Below are 15,281 nucleotides of genomic sequence, written 5' to 3' on the forward strand. Positions count from 1 at the left end.
AATACCTTTTTCTTCGTGTGTTTACTGAGTGCTGCAAATCCAAACGTCAGCAGCATGCAGTAGCCGGCGCTGGGGAGGTACAAGACCCTCTCGGCCACCACAAAGCCCACTCGGAAGAACAGGTTACTTGCGGGAAGGAACGGGATAATGAGGAGTCCCAGGCCCAGCGTGAGGATCCTGGTAGACGAGAAGTAGTTAGAATGGCTACTTTTAGAATTTTCAAGAAAAGTATTCTACTCTACATGAAATCCATGATAAAGACGCCCCTTCCCTTTTTTCTCTTTTTTTTTCATGCCAGCAATTAAGAAGAGGCATCAGTAGGGAGGGTCTAACCGAGGACCATTAAGATAAGACAGAAAAATCTTAGCATCGAGCATAAGAATAAATCTTAGAAGTCCTCACATTCACATGAATAAAGTTAGAATGATTACTTAGAGAGGTCTTATGAAGTTGCCTGCTTCTAACTATATCTCAAACCATGTCGATGTCAAATAGCTCAACACCTACAATATCCCAATTGGGCTAATTGGGATATTGGTCCCAGTTAGTCCAATTTAGTCTCCTGACCTTTAACAGGATGTAATGTCACTTAACTGGTTTAAACTTCACAAGATCTGAAATAAACTCGTATCATTTGGGGATGCTCCAGCATAAATTTCAGTTGAGCAAAAAGAAAGCTGAGAGCGGCGGGACACTTGTGGAAGCAGGTAAGCATTCCCAGAGTCCCAGGTGATGTTAAGAGGATGAATCAGAGGCTGGGTCAAACAACAACGTCCTTCTGCACAGCACACGGAACTATCTTCAAAATCCAGCGATAAATGGTAATGGAGAAGACTATGAAAAGCAACACACAGATGTATAAAGAAACTAAACACAGCGTTGCAGCTCAATTACACTTCAACAAAATTAAAAACCAAACAAAAGAAGGCCGGTCAAATCTGATAGCTCCTTCCCACAAATCTGTGCTTGCAGTGTTAGAAAAATCCCGCTGGCACATACACAGCGAATTGGGACAGAGGTGTGTCACCCTTTAGAATTACGAACCGATTTAAGGCACAGGGTAAACTCAGAACTGAATTTACTTTGAGAAATTACTCATCTCATTCCAGAAACACTTCTGCCTAAAGGAAATCATCTTAAATAGTTTTCTTTTCCACAGAACAGGTTTTTCCTCCCAATTATTTTCTCAATACCCTTCCCTCCCCCCACCTCCTGCTTTTTTTTTTTGGTGAGAAATAAGAGTCTCTTTGGGGTGGCAGCTTATTTTGTACAAATAACAAGAGAAGGAACCGCTGTCGCATCCACTAGGGCTTTCTGAAGGGGAACTGTGAAATGATGGGCACAACACACATGAATTACACTCTCCGTTCAGACCATAAATTACTCTTTACCACCTATGGCGAGAAGGATCTCAAAATGCAACATCACGGTTGGGGGGGCGGGCGGGGAGATGAAGCAGTCATCGGGCGCCCCCTCCAGTCCACTCCCCTTGAGTTGAAGCCAGCCATGGATTCCGAGTGGACAGAACTCATCCTGCCCAGACATGCGCATCTCTACTGAAACCTGTCCTTGCACAAAATCATTATGATAATCCGTGGTGCTGGATTTAGCAACATGCTCAGACTCCATCCGGTGTGGAAGTTAAAATTCAGCTCGGCCTCTTACCTTCTCTTGTGGCTGTCTTCAGAGCACAGGGCTTGGCGTATCAGGCCAATTAGGCAGAACCAGAGCGCTGCCAGAGCAATCACCCTCCAGTCCCCGACGGACTTAATGAGGGGGATGCAACCCATCGACCAATCAAAACACAGCCACCAAGGGCACAGCAGCAGCCAGGCATTCAATGAATAGTAGTAATTATAGTTTATGGCCTGCCAGTCAAAAGAAAAACAAACATTTGATACTGAACTTGGAAAAAAAAATACATATATATATATGTATCTCCTAGCTTCCCTTTGGAGGCCTTCATATGTTTCTGCTCAAGGAGCCCAGTTGTGTAAAATAAAATGTTGCCACTTTCTGCCTTGGGCACCAGGCTGAAGTGTGCAGTTGACTAAATACATTGAGATTTTTTGTTTTTAAATAGATTTAAAAAGTACAGTAAAGCCACCAGACTCCGCTTTACATTTGTTATATTTCTGGGAATGCTATGTCCCAATTATTCACTGATGTCCCAAGTCTGTGACCCAGGAAACCTGCTGTCCAGGGGTCTCGCACGTGTCTGACGATACAAGTGGAGGGTTTTATGGTGTTAGATTTCTGTCTGTATGAAACGCACAGCTAAGACACCCTTGCCTTCAGAAAAAGCAAACCTTGACAAGAAAGTCTGGACAGCGTTAAGACTTTTAAAGACACCACCAGTAGGGACTTCCCTAGCGGTACAGTAGGTAAGAATCCACCTGCCAATGCAGGGGACACGGGTTCGATCCCTTGTCCAGGAAGATCCCGCATGCCTCGGAGCAATGAAGCCCGCGTGCTGCAGTTACCGAAGCCTGGGCGCCTATCGCTGGTGCTCTGCCAGGAGCGAAGCCACCAAAATTCGGAGCCCGTGCACCATAGCTAGAGAGCAGCCCCGGCTCGCTGCAGCTACAGAAAGCCCGCACAAAACAACACACTCAGTGCAGCCAAAGATAAATAAATGACTTTTTAAAAAGATACCATCAATACTGCTATATTTTATCTGAACCTCAACACATCAATTTCCATTATACCAAAAGTAGGTTAGGGGACGATTTAAGGAGTCTGGCAAGAAACCTGACATTTTCTAAACCACTCCTCTTGATTTCGTTTAGAGTGAAAGTGAAAACAGTAGTTGCTCAGTCCGTGTCTGGCTCTTTGTGATCCCATGGACTGCAGCCCACCGGGCCCCTTGGTTCATGGAATTCTCCAGGCAAGGATACTGGAGTGGGTAGCCATTTCCTTCTCCAGGGGATCTTCCTGACCCGGGGATCAAACCCAGGTCTCCTGCACTGCAGGCAGATTCTTTACCGTCTGAGCCACAAGGAAATACAAAGACTTTACACCCTTCCAAAGCCCTGATAAAAATCTGGTTTCACCCTAGAACTTCGTTGGTGAACGGAAACACGTGTGGAGGTGTTCTGATTAAGGGGGGGTTTTGTGGGTATGTTGGGGAGGGAGGTGAGGAGGAAGAGGGAGGGAAGACCTGGGGATCTGGTGGGCAAAGATGACCTAGCGGAGGACGGACCCGGGACTCACCCTGACCAGCACGCTGTCGGCGAAGGAGGCGGGGTTGTCCACCTCGGTGAAGGCGGGTGGGCCGGTGCCCATGATCTTCCAGCGTACATACAGTACCCCGGCTCCCCCCAAAGCCAGGAGGGTCATTCTGAAGAGGAGGCCCCCTGTCCGGAGCATGCCAGGGCTCTGAAAGGACAGTGCAAGGCCCACAATGTTGAGGATTTTTCAAATAAAAGTGTGGCCAAGCCAGGTATAAATGTGCAGCAATTCTGGCTGAACCTCGCTGACACTGGGCTTTAAAAGGCTGCCTGTTTTAGAATTCAAAGTTGCAAGAAGTACTTTGAAAATGGTGTTTTAAGCCAGCAGGTACGTGACATTTTCCACATCTCGGCTGGAGACAAAAGCAGATACTCACCTCTAACGATCTGTCCTTACGGAGGACCTTCCGGACAATTTCCAGGACATTTAATTTGCCTATCACCAAGATGTCGAAGATGGCATTCAGACCCTAAGAAAGCAAAGCAAGGAATCAGCCATGGGACAGCCTAACTGATCAGGTAGCCAGGATACGCCACAATTCTATTGCATAATCTAGACGAGAAATATCCTGGATTAGATCATCGTAGATAATCTCTTCAGCTCTAAAAACAAAACAAATCCTACGGTTCCTGTGAAATTAGCTCATGATATTCACATCAAATTTACTTGTTTATTTATTAAATTCTTGGTTACACTGGGTCTTTGATGCTGTGCACAGACTTTCTTTAGCTGCGGTGAGCGGGGGCTCCTCATTGCACTGGCTTCTTTCATTGCGGAGCACAAGCTCAGTAGTTGTGACGCACAGGCTTAGTTGCCCTGTAGCATGTGGAATCTTCCCGGACCAGGGATCGAACCCGTGTCCCTTGCATTGGCAGGCCGATTCTTTACCACTGGACCACCAAGAAAGTCCCATCAGATTTGTCATCTAGTAAATCCCCTGTTAGTCACAGTTTCATAGCCTGCGTGCAAGAGTATGATAAGATGCAGGAGAGCTAGAGATTTGGGGTTCCCAGGAGAAGTTCTGCAGAAGCCCCCCCTTCCATTTTTTCCCCCTAAAACTGTCCCAGAGTTGTAGCAGAGCCAATACCTGTGCAGTGGCTATGCCTAAGCCAATAAGGCAGCCAGCAACCTTGAAAACCCAGCCATGTAAGTAATTACACTTCAGGAACCTGGGGTGCTGCCTGATCAGGGCATATGCCCTGGAAGAGAGGGAACAGAACATACAGACCCTGGTGGGGCTGCAGAGACATCCCAGGCTCAAACTCCTCGTCACCCACCAGCTGTCCCTTCCTGCCTGGCACACAGCCAGCCCCACAGGGGAGCGTGGTCATGTGACTGAGTTCTAGCCAATGGGATGTGGGCAGAAGTGATCACGCACCTCTTGGAGGTTTGGTCATGGACCAGAGCACGCCCCACCCTTGGTTTCCCGTCCAGTTGGCTGTGGAGGAGATGACGGAGGTGTCTGGAGTGGCACTGGAAACCATACTCTGAGGATGGCAGAGCCCCACTGTGTGGAGGATGGCCACCTCTGCCCATGACTTTTAGGGGGAAGATCAATAACTCCAATCATGACCACCTCTGCCCATGACCTTCAGGGAGAAGATCAATAACTCCAAGTATGCAAAACCCCCGGCTCTAGGAAGTGTGATATTGCAGCTGCACTGATGCTAACAGCTTCCAGCAGCAGCACCATAGTTCCTTTCTAGTAGGTATGGCTGCTCTTAAAGCTCTGACACCTGTGGTTACAAGCTGAGGGCTCATCTGGCCTTGGGCTCTACCCTTTACCCTGCAGTGGACTTTCCATAAACGTGGCTGCTGTTGACAACGCCATGCAGCTGAACTCCCTGCTGGAACTAGGCAGAGTGGTCAGAATATACACTGTGTGGATGGTTCAACCTGCCCTTCGATGACATGGGGCCTCCAAACACAGAGCTTCGTGGCAAAGAGGATCAATCCTAAGTCGTCAGAAGCCAGTGGTAATTTGTGGTTTTCAGCGCAAGGGTGACATCTCTCCTCAGCCCCCTCCCACACATGCTGGGAGCTATTAATTATCCAGCACACGGGCCAGCGCTGGGTTAATCACTTCACAGAATCCTCATTTTACTCACCCGTGTGATGCATGGTTTTCCTGGGTCACAGAGGACCACTTCTGCCCGGGTGTGAACCATTTTCTAGAAGGCAGGAAGCTCCCTGTTGAGCTGTGCTGTCTTCTTATGCCATGTGTTTCTCTGCCTGGGAGCTACAGGACAGTCACCCAGTGCTGATGCGGTCAGGCTTTCATGAGGACTGAGCCCAACATCAGTCTGGCTCTCTCTCTCCCTTCCCATTTAAACACGTCATCAAAATGGCCATATTCTAGTCAGATTTTTGGAAACCTGCTCAACATCACCCTATCTTTATTCATGAAAATTCAACCTAATTTTTTAGTGCTTTTCTTAAAGGAGGTGGGAGTCACCTGGCGGCCTTGTGAAATGGAGGTGCTGATTCAGCAGGCCTGTGGCGGTGGGAGGTCTGAGATCCTAAATCTCTAATAAGCTCCCAGATGGTGTCAACGCCACTGGGCTTCAAGCCACACTTTGAGACAAGCAAGATTTCAGGACGGCCGTTCTCACAGAATGATTTTCACTCCCTACCAGGGGGGTGTGCTTGGCAATGTCTGGAGACATTTGAGGTTGTCACAACTGAGGGAGGAGGTGTCCTTCTGGCATCTAGTGGGTAGAGACCACGGATGTTGCTAAATATCCTATGATGCACAGGACACACCCCAAAGAAAGAATGACTCAGCCTCAAATGCCAATAATGCTAAGGTTCAGAAACACTGGTCTAGAGCAAAATTTTAAAAAAGTAACTCATGAAGTTCTAGTATCTTTGCACAGCAATTCTTTCAATACTGTTTCCTAGCTAGCTGACCTTAATCGTACAGACTGAATTCAATAAAACCATTTATCTTTGCCTCAGCTGGTGTCCAGCCCCAAAGAGCTTGGACCTGGGAAAGGAAGATCCTTTCCCACGGCTTCCTATATGGGCACACACGACATCGCTATTTTTCATTTGCCTACATCTCTTCACATCACTAATGTCTCAGTTTCCCTCTGACAATGTAAGGCAGAAAATTAGCTAGAACAGAGAAAAAGAGTGCATTTCCACGCCTCTCCCTTCCAGGGGCTTTACTCAGATCAGACGTAGGGGGTGCACACCTGGACCCTTCAGAGCCTCTCCTGTCCTCCCTGACATTTCCGGACAAAGGCAAATATAACATAACACACATCAATGCTTGTTAATCAGGACCAGAAACAGCAGTAGGGTCACAACATGGCTGTACTTAGGACTGCTGAAACGTGAGAGCACCCCAGAAAGGCCACAGCACTCTTTCTTTCCTCCAGGACCTCTCCACAGGGGCTAGTCACCTGCTCTTCAGAGCTGTCCCCTCTCCGTGCCCACCAGCTCTAATGAATCAACCAAGACAGTCAATTCCCACCTGAACCACCGGGAGCATGGTGGCACCTGTAATCAGTCCAGAGAGGGCTAGGGTGAAGACCGGCAATAGGGGTGCAGTAGAGGGGTCCCACAGGCCAGGCAGTGCAAAGTGTCTTCACGGGAGGGAAAGGGGCATAGGGAGCATGGGTACCCCCGTGAGGGCGCCTGGGGTCTTACCAGCACGGTGATCCCTTGCTCTTTGCACAGCATGGCCACTGCTCCCAGGAGGATGCTCAGCAACACCCAGAACGTGGAGTGGGTCCCCTCCTTGTTAGCTGCCGACCAGGAGAAATGACAAACACAGAGTCACATGACTCAGCTCAGTCTTGGGAGCTCCTGGAACTCAAATTCTCAGTGTGCACCTTCGACAGTCACCATTTAAAAACACAGTTTGGTCTTTGGACAGCATTTCTCTGTGGGCCAGGGTGTTAGGCCCACATTTCTGGTTAGATGGTGGTAGCTCAGCTGGTAAAGATTCTGCCTGCAATGCAGAAAAGCCAGGTTTGATCCCTGGGTTGGGAAGATCCCCTGGAGGAGGGCATGGCAACACTTCAGTACTCTAGCCTAGAGAATTCCATGGACAGAGGAGCCTGGCAGGCTATGGGGTCAGAAAGAGCTGGACATTTTGGACTTTTTTTGTGACTCAGATACGACTGAGTGACTAATACCTTCACTTTCTTCGTGGCATACACATCTCCTTCTCAAGGGTCCCCCAGCAGGAGCCCAGAGCCTTCAGGAGGCATTGCAATGCAGCCCTGGTACAAAGACATCTCAAGGCAGAGTTTCCAGGGGTGAGGTCCTTCTTCCTAGCCCACCAGTCACCTAACAGGCCGTCCTGACAGCCTGTGCCGAGGACTCCCACTGGTGGTGGAGGCGCTGCATCTGGCTACCCACCTCTGCTCTGAGAATCTCTACGACTCCCGGGGTCGGGGTCCAGCACTGCTCTGAGAGTGTCTGCCACTTCCAGGTGGAGTCTGGGCTCTTTCAACCCCAGATGCCTTAGGAACACCTGCTCTGCTACCAGCGTGGACTAGTTCTGAAGGATGCTGGACTGTTGAGCTCACCTACACGGACACTCAAGCATCAACAGGAAACTGAAACCTTGGCAGAAATGTGACTGCGGCAGTAAGCCGCTTGGTTTGGGTGCGGCTGGGCTCCAGTAATAACCGATGGTCCCTGAACACCTTTTGATGATGGACAGGGAAACACGGCGTGCTGCAATTCATGGGGTCGCAAAGAGTCGGACACGACTGAGCCACTGAACTGAACTGAACTGAACCCCTTTTGAGGAAGGAGGGTCTGCTCTCTACCAGCAGGGGGTGTGGAGGATGCAATTCCGAGACCAGAGCTGACCTGCTCTGGGGAGGAGTGGAGAGGGCTCGTGCGATACTCCTCTCTGTTCTTTGTGAGGCCCTCAGCTCCTCACCGAGGTCAATAGTGAACAAACATTTTATGAAGACCTAAGTGTGAGGTGGGGCAAAGTGAACCTGCTTGGAGGAGGTGCCCTTGGGTCTTGGGTTAGCTCTGCCTAAAACCAGAACTCCTGGCCTAAATTCCAGCACCGCTGTTCACCGTGTGACCTGGAGCAAGTTACTTTTATAGCCTCAGGGTCCTCATCAATACAATGGGTGCAACAATAACTGTATCTTCCCTACTCGAGTGAGAAAAAAGGTATACAAGAAATACCTGCCCATTTGTGTTAAAAGTTACATATAAAAGTTGCTTGTACATGCAAAACATATCTCTGGAGAACACATGGGAAACACAGTAGTTTCCAAACTGCTTTTTTTTCTGTACCATGCAGCTTAATCTTAGTTCCCTGACCAGGGATCGAACCCAGGCCCTGGCAGCCAAAGCGCCTGTGTCCTAACCACTGGTCTGCCAGTGAATTCCCTCCAAACAACTTTAAGAAGAAAACCTTGGAAAGGAGAGGGAAGAAGTCTTACTTTTCACTGCAAAACCTTTCATACCATGTACATTTTAAAAAAACTATGTGCATGAATTAAAAGCCATACTAAAAACTAAACATCAAAAAACCAAACAAAAAACCTTGGTAGACTGCTGGGACCACAGAAAGCATTCACTGTTTGTTGCACATAAATCACAAAACCACCCCAGGTTCAAGGGAGAGGGTCTCCAATGGGGCTTTGATGCAAGGGGGTGACTGATCCGTCACGTTGTCACCGAAATGTGCCAAGCTCGCTATCCGGTGACAAGATACGCCATGGTTCTCATTAAACTGCTTGAGCAGAAAACCAACAATTAAGGTACATATGTGAGAGAGACAGGGAGATAGAGAGAGACAATCCTGAATGAAGTGGGTATCTGGGAGTCATCAGCAAAGGCCCAGACCAAAGTCCTGGGCTCCCTGTCTGGGATCAGCTGCGGGGTCTGGAGCTGGGGAGAGGGATGCTGCTAACTGGGAACTTTCCACGTACGGCTGGAAACTCCTCTTAGGATGCTGAGGGGCTGCACCCAGCCAAGCCCCCTGGACTCTCAACAAACTGTGAGCAGGACTGACCCCTGTGCTGTCTGAGGGCCCAGTCGGCTGGCTGGGAAAACGTCCTTACTCACACATAGGCCTCGGGGGCTGGAGATTTGGAAGTCAAGCAAAAGGACACACAGGCTGACACTGTCTGATCTTTTCAGCTTTTCTTGGGCATCTCTGTTGGATTTCCGGGATTAATGTACAAACAGGCAGAACTGACGGAATACAAAAAAGTTTTCTTTGGCTGTACAGTCGAGGCACCCGAAGGCTTTTCACCAGCCCAACTGATCAATAAACAGTAAAGCCTCACTGATTCGGATTCCACTGTCCCGAATCAAACAGCACTCTTGTTTTAAGTCTTTCTGATCTGATTCTTCCTGCGGTCGACAGGATGAAGGGGTCCCAATGCTGAGAACGGCACTTAAGGCCTTCCTTATGGAGTGACACAGCCTCTCCAGGTTCCCTGGGTCTAAATTCCAAGCACACAGGCCAATCTACTCTCACTGGGCTTTGCATGTTCCCTTCTCTTAAGCTAGAACGCCCCAGAAGAATCCTGTGGCCATCAAAGGTCACTCAGGCTGTGCAACCCACCCTCCTGGGCAGCCTCCCTTCTGATTCACTTGTTTTATTCACAGTTGCAACACTAGCAAATGGTCCTACTATGTGCACACCTGACTGCCCAGTAGCAGGGTCTGTCCCATGCACCGCAGTGACCCTAACTGACCCCCTACATTAAGTCAGGCCCAGCGGTAGCCCCCTAGACGGCCCTCAGCACAATCTGCCAGCGTGTTCTTTTCACACGTCACTACAAATGCTTGATTTTAAGCTCTCACCTTTGGCACTGCTGACACGTGGGTCAATTTTCAGCACTGTAGGATGCTCGGTGCCTCCCTTGTTTCTACCCGCTCCCCCCCGCCCCCCCCGCCCCGAGAACCCAGCAGCCCTCCTAGCTCTCAGTTGTGATGACCCAAAACACCAGGCTTTGCCAGATGTCCTGGGTGGGAGGGGATCACACCCAGTGGAGACCATTAAACTAACCAGTGCCACTCACAGTGTGTGGTCCTGCCCTTGGATCTTCTAAGAAAGGCAGATGCTCAGGCCACCCCAGCCCAAACCAGGCCCTTGGACTCAGAGACTCAAGGGTGGAGCCACACTGGAAGCCTGTTAACCAGCCATCCAGGTGATTCTGATGCCATGGGTCGAGGAGCATCAACCTCAGTGGGAAGCTTGCTCACAGCTGCATCCCGGGTACCAGGTCTGGCTCATTGGAGCATCTTCTCCAAGCTCCAGAATCTGGGGTACTGACCCCAGGAGGGGCAAGGAACTGACAAATCATAGAGCCATAATGTAGGAACAGCTGGAGCGCTTCCAGGAGGTCGTGCCTGTGATCTCCCTGGCAGCGAGGGCAGAGTGGGAATCCCTCCCAAGACGCTGCAGGCAGGGGGCCACATGGCGGTGACTTTGAGAACGGATAGTCCATTTCAGTTTTAACTTAGAGTGAGCCCATGCCTGCCTCTACATGCCTCCCACCATCCTGAGCAGCATCTCTCCAATATCCCAGGCGGCACAGTGCCTAGAAGCCAAGTTGTCTTTGTTGAAAACCACGGTATATCAGAGTATTTAGTTCTATCAAGCAAACTAAGGATAATTCCACTTGTAGAAATTAATTACACTATACACATAACACCAAGAGATCACAATTACGAGCCCCAAGCCCTGTTACATTAGACATGATTTCATTGGGATATTCATATATTTATTGGGATTTATTATTTTCTTGGGGTTTCCCTCAATAGCTCAGTTGGTAAAGAATCCGCCAGCAATGCAGAAGACCCCAGTTTGATTCCTGGGTTGGGAAGACCCCCTGGAGAAGGGACAGGCTACCCACTCCAGTATTCTGGCCTGGAGAATTCCATGGACTATGTATAGCCCATGGGGTCGCAAAGAGTCGGACATGACTGAGCGACTTTTACTTTGAGCATCTGCTAGCAATCAGCAGCAGACAAGTGTTTATAGACACCAAGGCATTGAGACCTTTAAAAAAAATATGGCCAAAGTAGAGGCAAAGCTAATGGATCACTTAATTCCTCTTAGGATATAATTTTGAGAAAAGTCCTACAAGTTTTAGCAGGTGAGCACAAGGGTCCAGGCCAAGCAGAGGGGTCACGCTCACCCCACACCACGCCAGAGCATGGAATCCCACACCTTCTGCCACACGACAGTGATGGGCGGAGGGTGACCCCACAGGGCTTGCCCTCTCCTCTCAGTGGAGGGTGTTCTCTCAGTCCTTCCTCCTGTAACACGTCGTGCTGAGTCTGCATCCAACCACTTTCGGGATTTGCTCGTATCAGCAGCTTAGATGCAAATGTGTGTGCGCTCAGTTATGTCTGACTCTTTGCAACCCCATGGACTGTAGTCTACCAGGCTTCTCTGTCTATGAAATTTTCCAGGCAAGAATACTCGAGTGGGTTGTCATTTCCTCCTCTGGGGGATATTCCCGACTCAAAGGCAGACGGATTCTCTACCACTGAGCCACCCAGGAATCCCTTATATGCAAATAGATACCCTTTAATTATAAATGAACACATTGATTACCATGGAGTCTCCCACCCTGGCTCCTGTGCCCTCGAAAACCCCCACCTCCAACCCAGCTGTTGTTTTCGTATCGACTAGGCATTAGGTTCAGTAGTTCTCTAGAAACCATAATGGAGGGACTTCCCTGGGGTCCAGTGATTAGGACTCCAGGTTTCCACTGCAGGGGGCATGGGTTCCATCCCTGGTCGGGGAACTAAGATCCAGTAAGCCACATGGAGTGGCCAAGAAAACCCTTCCAAAAACAAACAAAAAAAACAAATGGACCACTTCCCTCCTCACCCCTTTAGCGGAATTTGATTTTTTTAAGCTTCTATTCCCACAATTTGTGTTCAGACGTCTTGAAACATACTATGATTTCCCAGTGTAATGTTCCCTGATCTTAACATTTTAGTCCCTTGATCATTTTACATTTCTTCCTAGAAAAACTGAATTAGCTTGTGTTTTACTTGACTGTAACATGGATTAATTCCACCCCACCCTCCACGGCTCAGTAGTTTTGGATAGGAAAAAAATTCCCAGTTCCTCCATTAAAACACCCAAAGGACTGCTCTCGAAAGCACTCTGTGAACACAAAGGTAAACTACCCAAGACTCACATTCCACTTGCCTGGAATTTAAAGTGGATTTCTCTTTAGATGGCTCAATCTGAGATTTCACCAAAAGAAGATGAAAAACACATTAAAAAAACCACAACCTCCTGGTTCTTTGACAGCCTTCTCTCTAATCTCACCTCATAATTCCACCATACCGCTCGAACTCCAAGTTTCTTTAAGGGACTCAGGCTCCCTCCACCTCTCAAATCCTCAGCGAATTGTTCTGGGAGCATCCTACTCTTTAACTTTCCTTATACTTCTGATTTGATTCCAGTATGGAAACTTGTGACAGAGGATGACAATGATTCTGTGCTGAAGAAGTGTTTTCAGTTTCAGTGATTATTAAATATGAGTGTCACTTTCCCAGTGGCCCAGCAATAAAGAATCCGCCTGCAAGGCAGGAGACCCAGGTTCGATCCCTAGATCGGGAAGATCCCCTGGAGGAGGGCACGGCCATCCACTCCAGTATTCTTGCCTGGTGAATCCCACGGACAGAGGAGCCTGGCAGGCTACAGTTCATGGGGTCGTAAAGAGTCAGACACAACTGAAGCAACTTAGCAGGAAGGCAGGTCACTTCTCAACAATGGTAATTTCAGGGCTCAGTTATAAACCGAGCAATGGCTTTACATCCAGAAAACCAATTCTAGACCTCCACGGTCCAAGAGGAGGCATGGTGGTTGGGGAGCACTTGAAATTTACCTGGTCCCTATTGAGACATGTTGGAAGGGTCAAACACACTACCTAATTTTGAAGACTCCATATGAAAGAATGTCAAACAGCTCATAATCTGTATACTGATTACATGTTGCAAATACTTTTGATATATTAGGCTAAGAAACTATCGTTAAAATTCAGCTAATCTGGTTTTTTCTTTTTTTTATATAACATGGCTACTACAAATTTTGCGATGACCTGAAGGGCTACACAGCACTGTCAACGACACATGCTCAGAGACCCAGCTCATCCATGAAATGGTCTACACGGCTGTTTCTAATCCAAGTCTGCCTTCAAAAACTCGGAAAATATGAAGTGACTTGCTTATTAAAATTCACTTCTTTCTCCTCCAACCCCTACCAGATTAGTCACTTGATTTGCTATCAGGAGTCATAAGACAGCATGCACACACACTTCAGTTGTTCCACAATCCAAACTGGAAAGCTGAGCTTAACAGTTGACTCTTAAACTGGAGAGTTAGGGCCCAACCCTTCCATATAACTTCACAGTCAGCCCCCACTGTGTTGCTTGGTATTTGCTGGTCTGTATCTGTGGATTCAACCAACTTTTGGTTCTGCAATACTGAAGTGCATATTGAAAAAAATTCGCCTACAAATGGACTTGTGCAGTTCATACCTATGGACTAACTGTACTTTTAAACTATCTCATATAAATCAAAGGGGTCCTCTTTACAAATGTGTGGAAGGGAGGTGCATGATAAACCAAGGCCACCCTACAAAGTATTGATAAAGTATCTCTAGTACTGGGGACAATCAAGAAAGGCCTTATAGAAATTAAATAATCAACTGGGAAAGTGGTCCTGAGTTTAGGGACAGCACAGCCTAGTAGACTTATGGTCATAAGACCTCCTCTAGCAGTTTTACCATTTAGTTTGTCAAATTATTATTTTCTTTGAGTATTAATTTGTCAAGGTGACTAATGTGAACAGTTGCAAATATATACAGCATAATCTAGATAAATCTGGACTTGTGTTTTTATATGTTCTTACTTAGTAACTAATGTAAGCTATTTTTTTTATTCCCAACTTTGAGCATTTTATTTATTTAAAAAATTTTTTCTTGTTTTGGTCATGCCTCCGAGGCATGTGGGATCATAGTTCCCTGACCAGGGATGGAAACTGCACCCCCTGCGTTGGAAGCGCAGAATCTTAACCACTGAACACCAGGGAAGTTGCCTGATCATTTTAATAAGACAGTTGAAACTGAAAACAGTAGGCCACCTTGCATATAGCTGGCACTCAATAAATACTGGATGAGTCAACAGTTTTATTTCGATGTCTGTTAGAAGCTTTACTATATTACTATATTTCAAAGGCAATTATGAGATGTAATTAACACTGAAAAGTCAGTAATTTGTTAATGTGAATAAATACAGCCAGAAGTCCTCCTCTCATTTTTAGTCTTTGAACCTCCTCACAATGGAATAATCTGTCATGTAAGAGATCTTTTTTAAAAAATTGTTTTTTAAAAATTACATATTAAAAAGACAGGAAAAATGGATCATTTTCATTTTAGCAGTAACAGCTAAAAACAGTAAAAATAAATTCTGAGAGGCGGATATCACTTCCAGTACAACTGCATTTATGAGTATTTTTATTCAAAAAGTCTCCCCCAAATAGGGAGTTCTAACTGATGCATCGTTTGCTGTTTATTCGCTCAGTTGTGTCCAGTTCTTTTGTAACCCCACAGACTATAGCCCAACAGGCCCCTCTGTCCATGGGATTTTTCCAGCAAGAATATTAGAGTGGGTTGCCATTTCCTTGCCCAGGGGACCTTCCCCACCCAGGGATCGAACCCGAGTCTCCTGCACTGCAGGCGGATTCTTCACCCCTGAGCCACTGCGGGAAGCCAAACTCTGTGTAAGTGTCTCAGGCTAAGAACTCTCCATCTCAAATCCGTCCAGTCTGCTAAGCTGTTAAGCAACAATGGTCCAGGAGAGAAAATGAAAAAAGCAAACACAAAAAACCCCAAAAAACTGTTCTTACAGCATGTAACATCTCTCACAACTTGCTCTAGGAGAACTGTACAGCGTTCGCAAACATGAACCTTTTATAATCCAGAATTTCAGAAAGACTGGCTTGGAAAATGCTTTCCTTGCTTCCGTGTCTGTCTCTTAGGTAAGGCGATCCCGTCAGTAAACCGAAGCAAAGCCTGAGGGGCAGCA

At 47.4% G+C, this 15,281-nt stretch overlaps 1 protein-coding gene across 2 annotated transcripts in view; it reads right to left on the reverse strand.

Annotated features, from left to right (window-relative positions):
- TMTC4 (transmembrane O-mannosyltransferase targeting cadherins 4) overlaps positions 1–15,281 on the reverse strand; it is a 57,514-nt gene that overhangs the window by 19,412 nt on the left and 22,821 nt on the right. For both annotated transcript variants that reach the window (XM_052650075.1, XM_052650076.1), the window contains exons 6-10: positions 6,886–6,983; positions 3,608–3,700; positions 3,214–3,378; positions 1,666–1,868; positions 6–177 (exon numbers count right to left, since the gene is read on the reverse strand). In XM_052650075.1, the coding sequence (XP_052506035.1) occupies positions 6–177; positions 1,666–1,868; positions 3,214–3,378; positions 3,608–3,700; positions 6,886–6,983 (731 nt within the window). The remainder of the gene's footprint in view (positions 1–5; positions 178–1,665; positions 1,869–3,213; positions 3,379–3,607; positions 3,701–6,885; positions 6,984–15,281) is intronic.

The sequence above is a fragment of the Budorcas taxicolor genome, chromosome 12, assembly GCF_023091745.1.
Source record: "Budorcas taxicolor isolate Tak-1 chromosome 12, Takin1.1, whole genome shotgun sequence".
In the NCBI taxonomy this organism is placed as follows: domain Eukaryota; kingdom Metazoa; phylum Chordata; class Mammalia; order Artiodactyla; family Bovidae; genus Budorcas; species Budorcas taxicolor.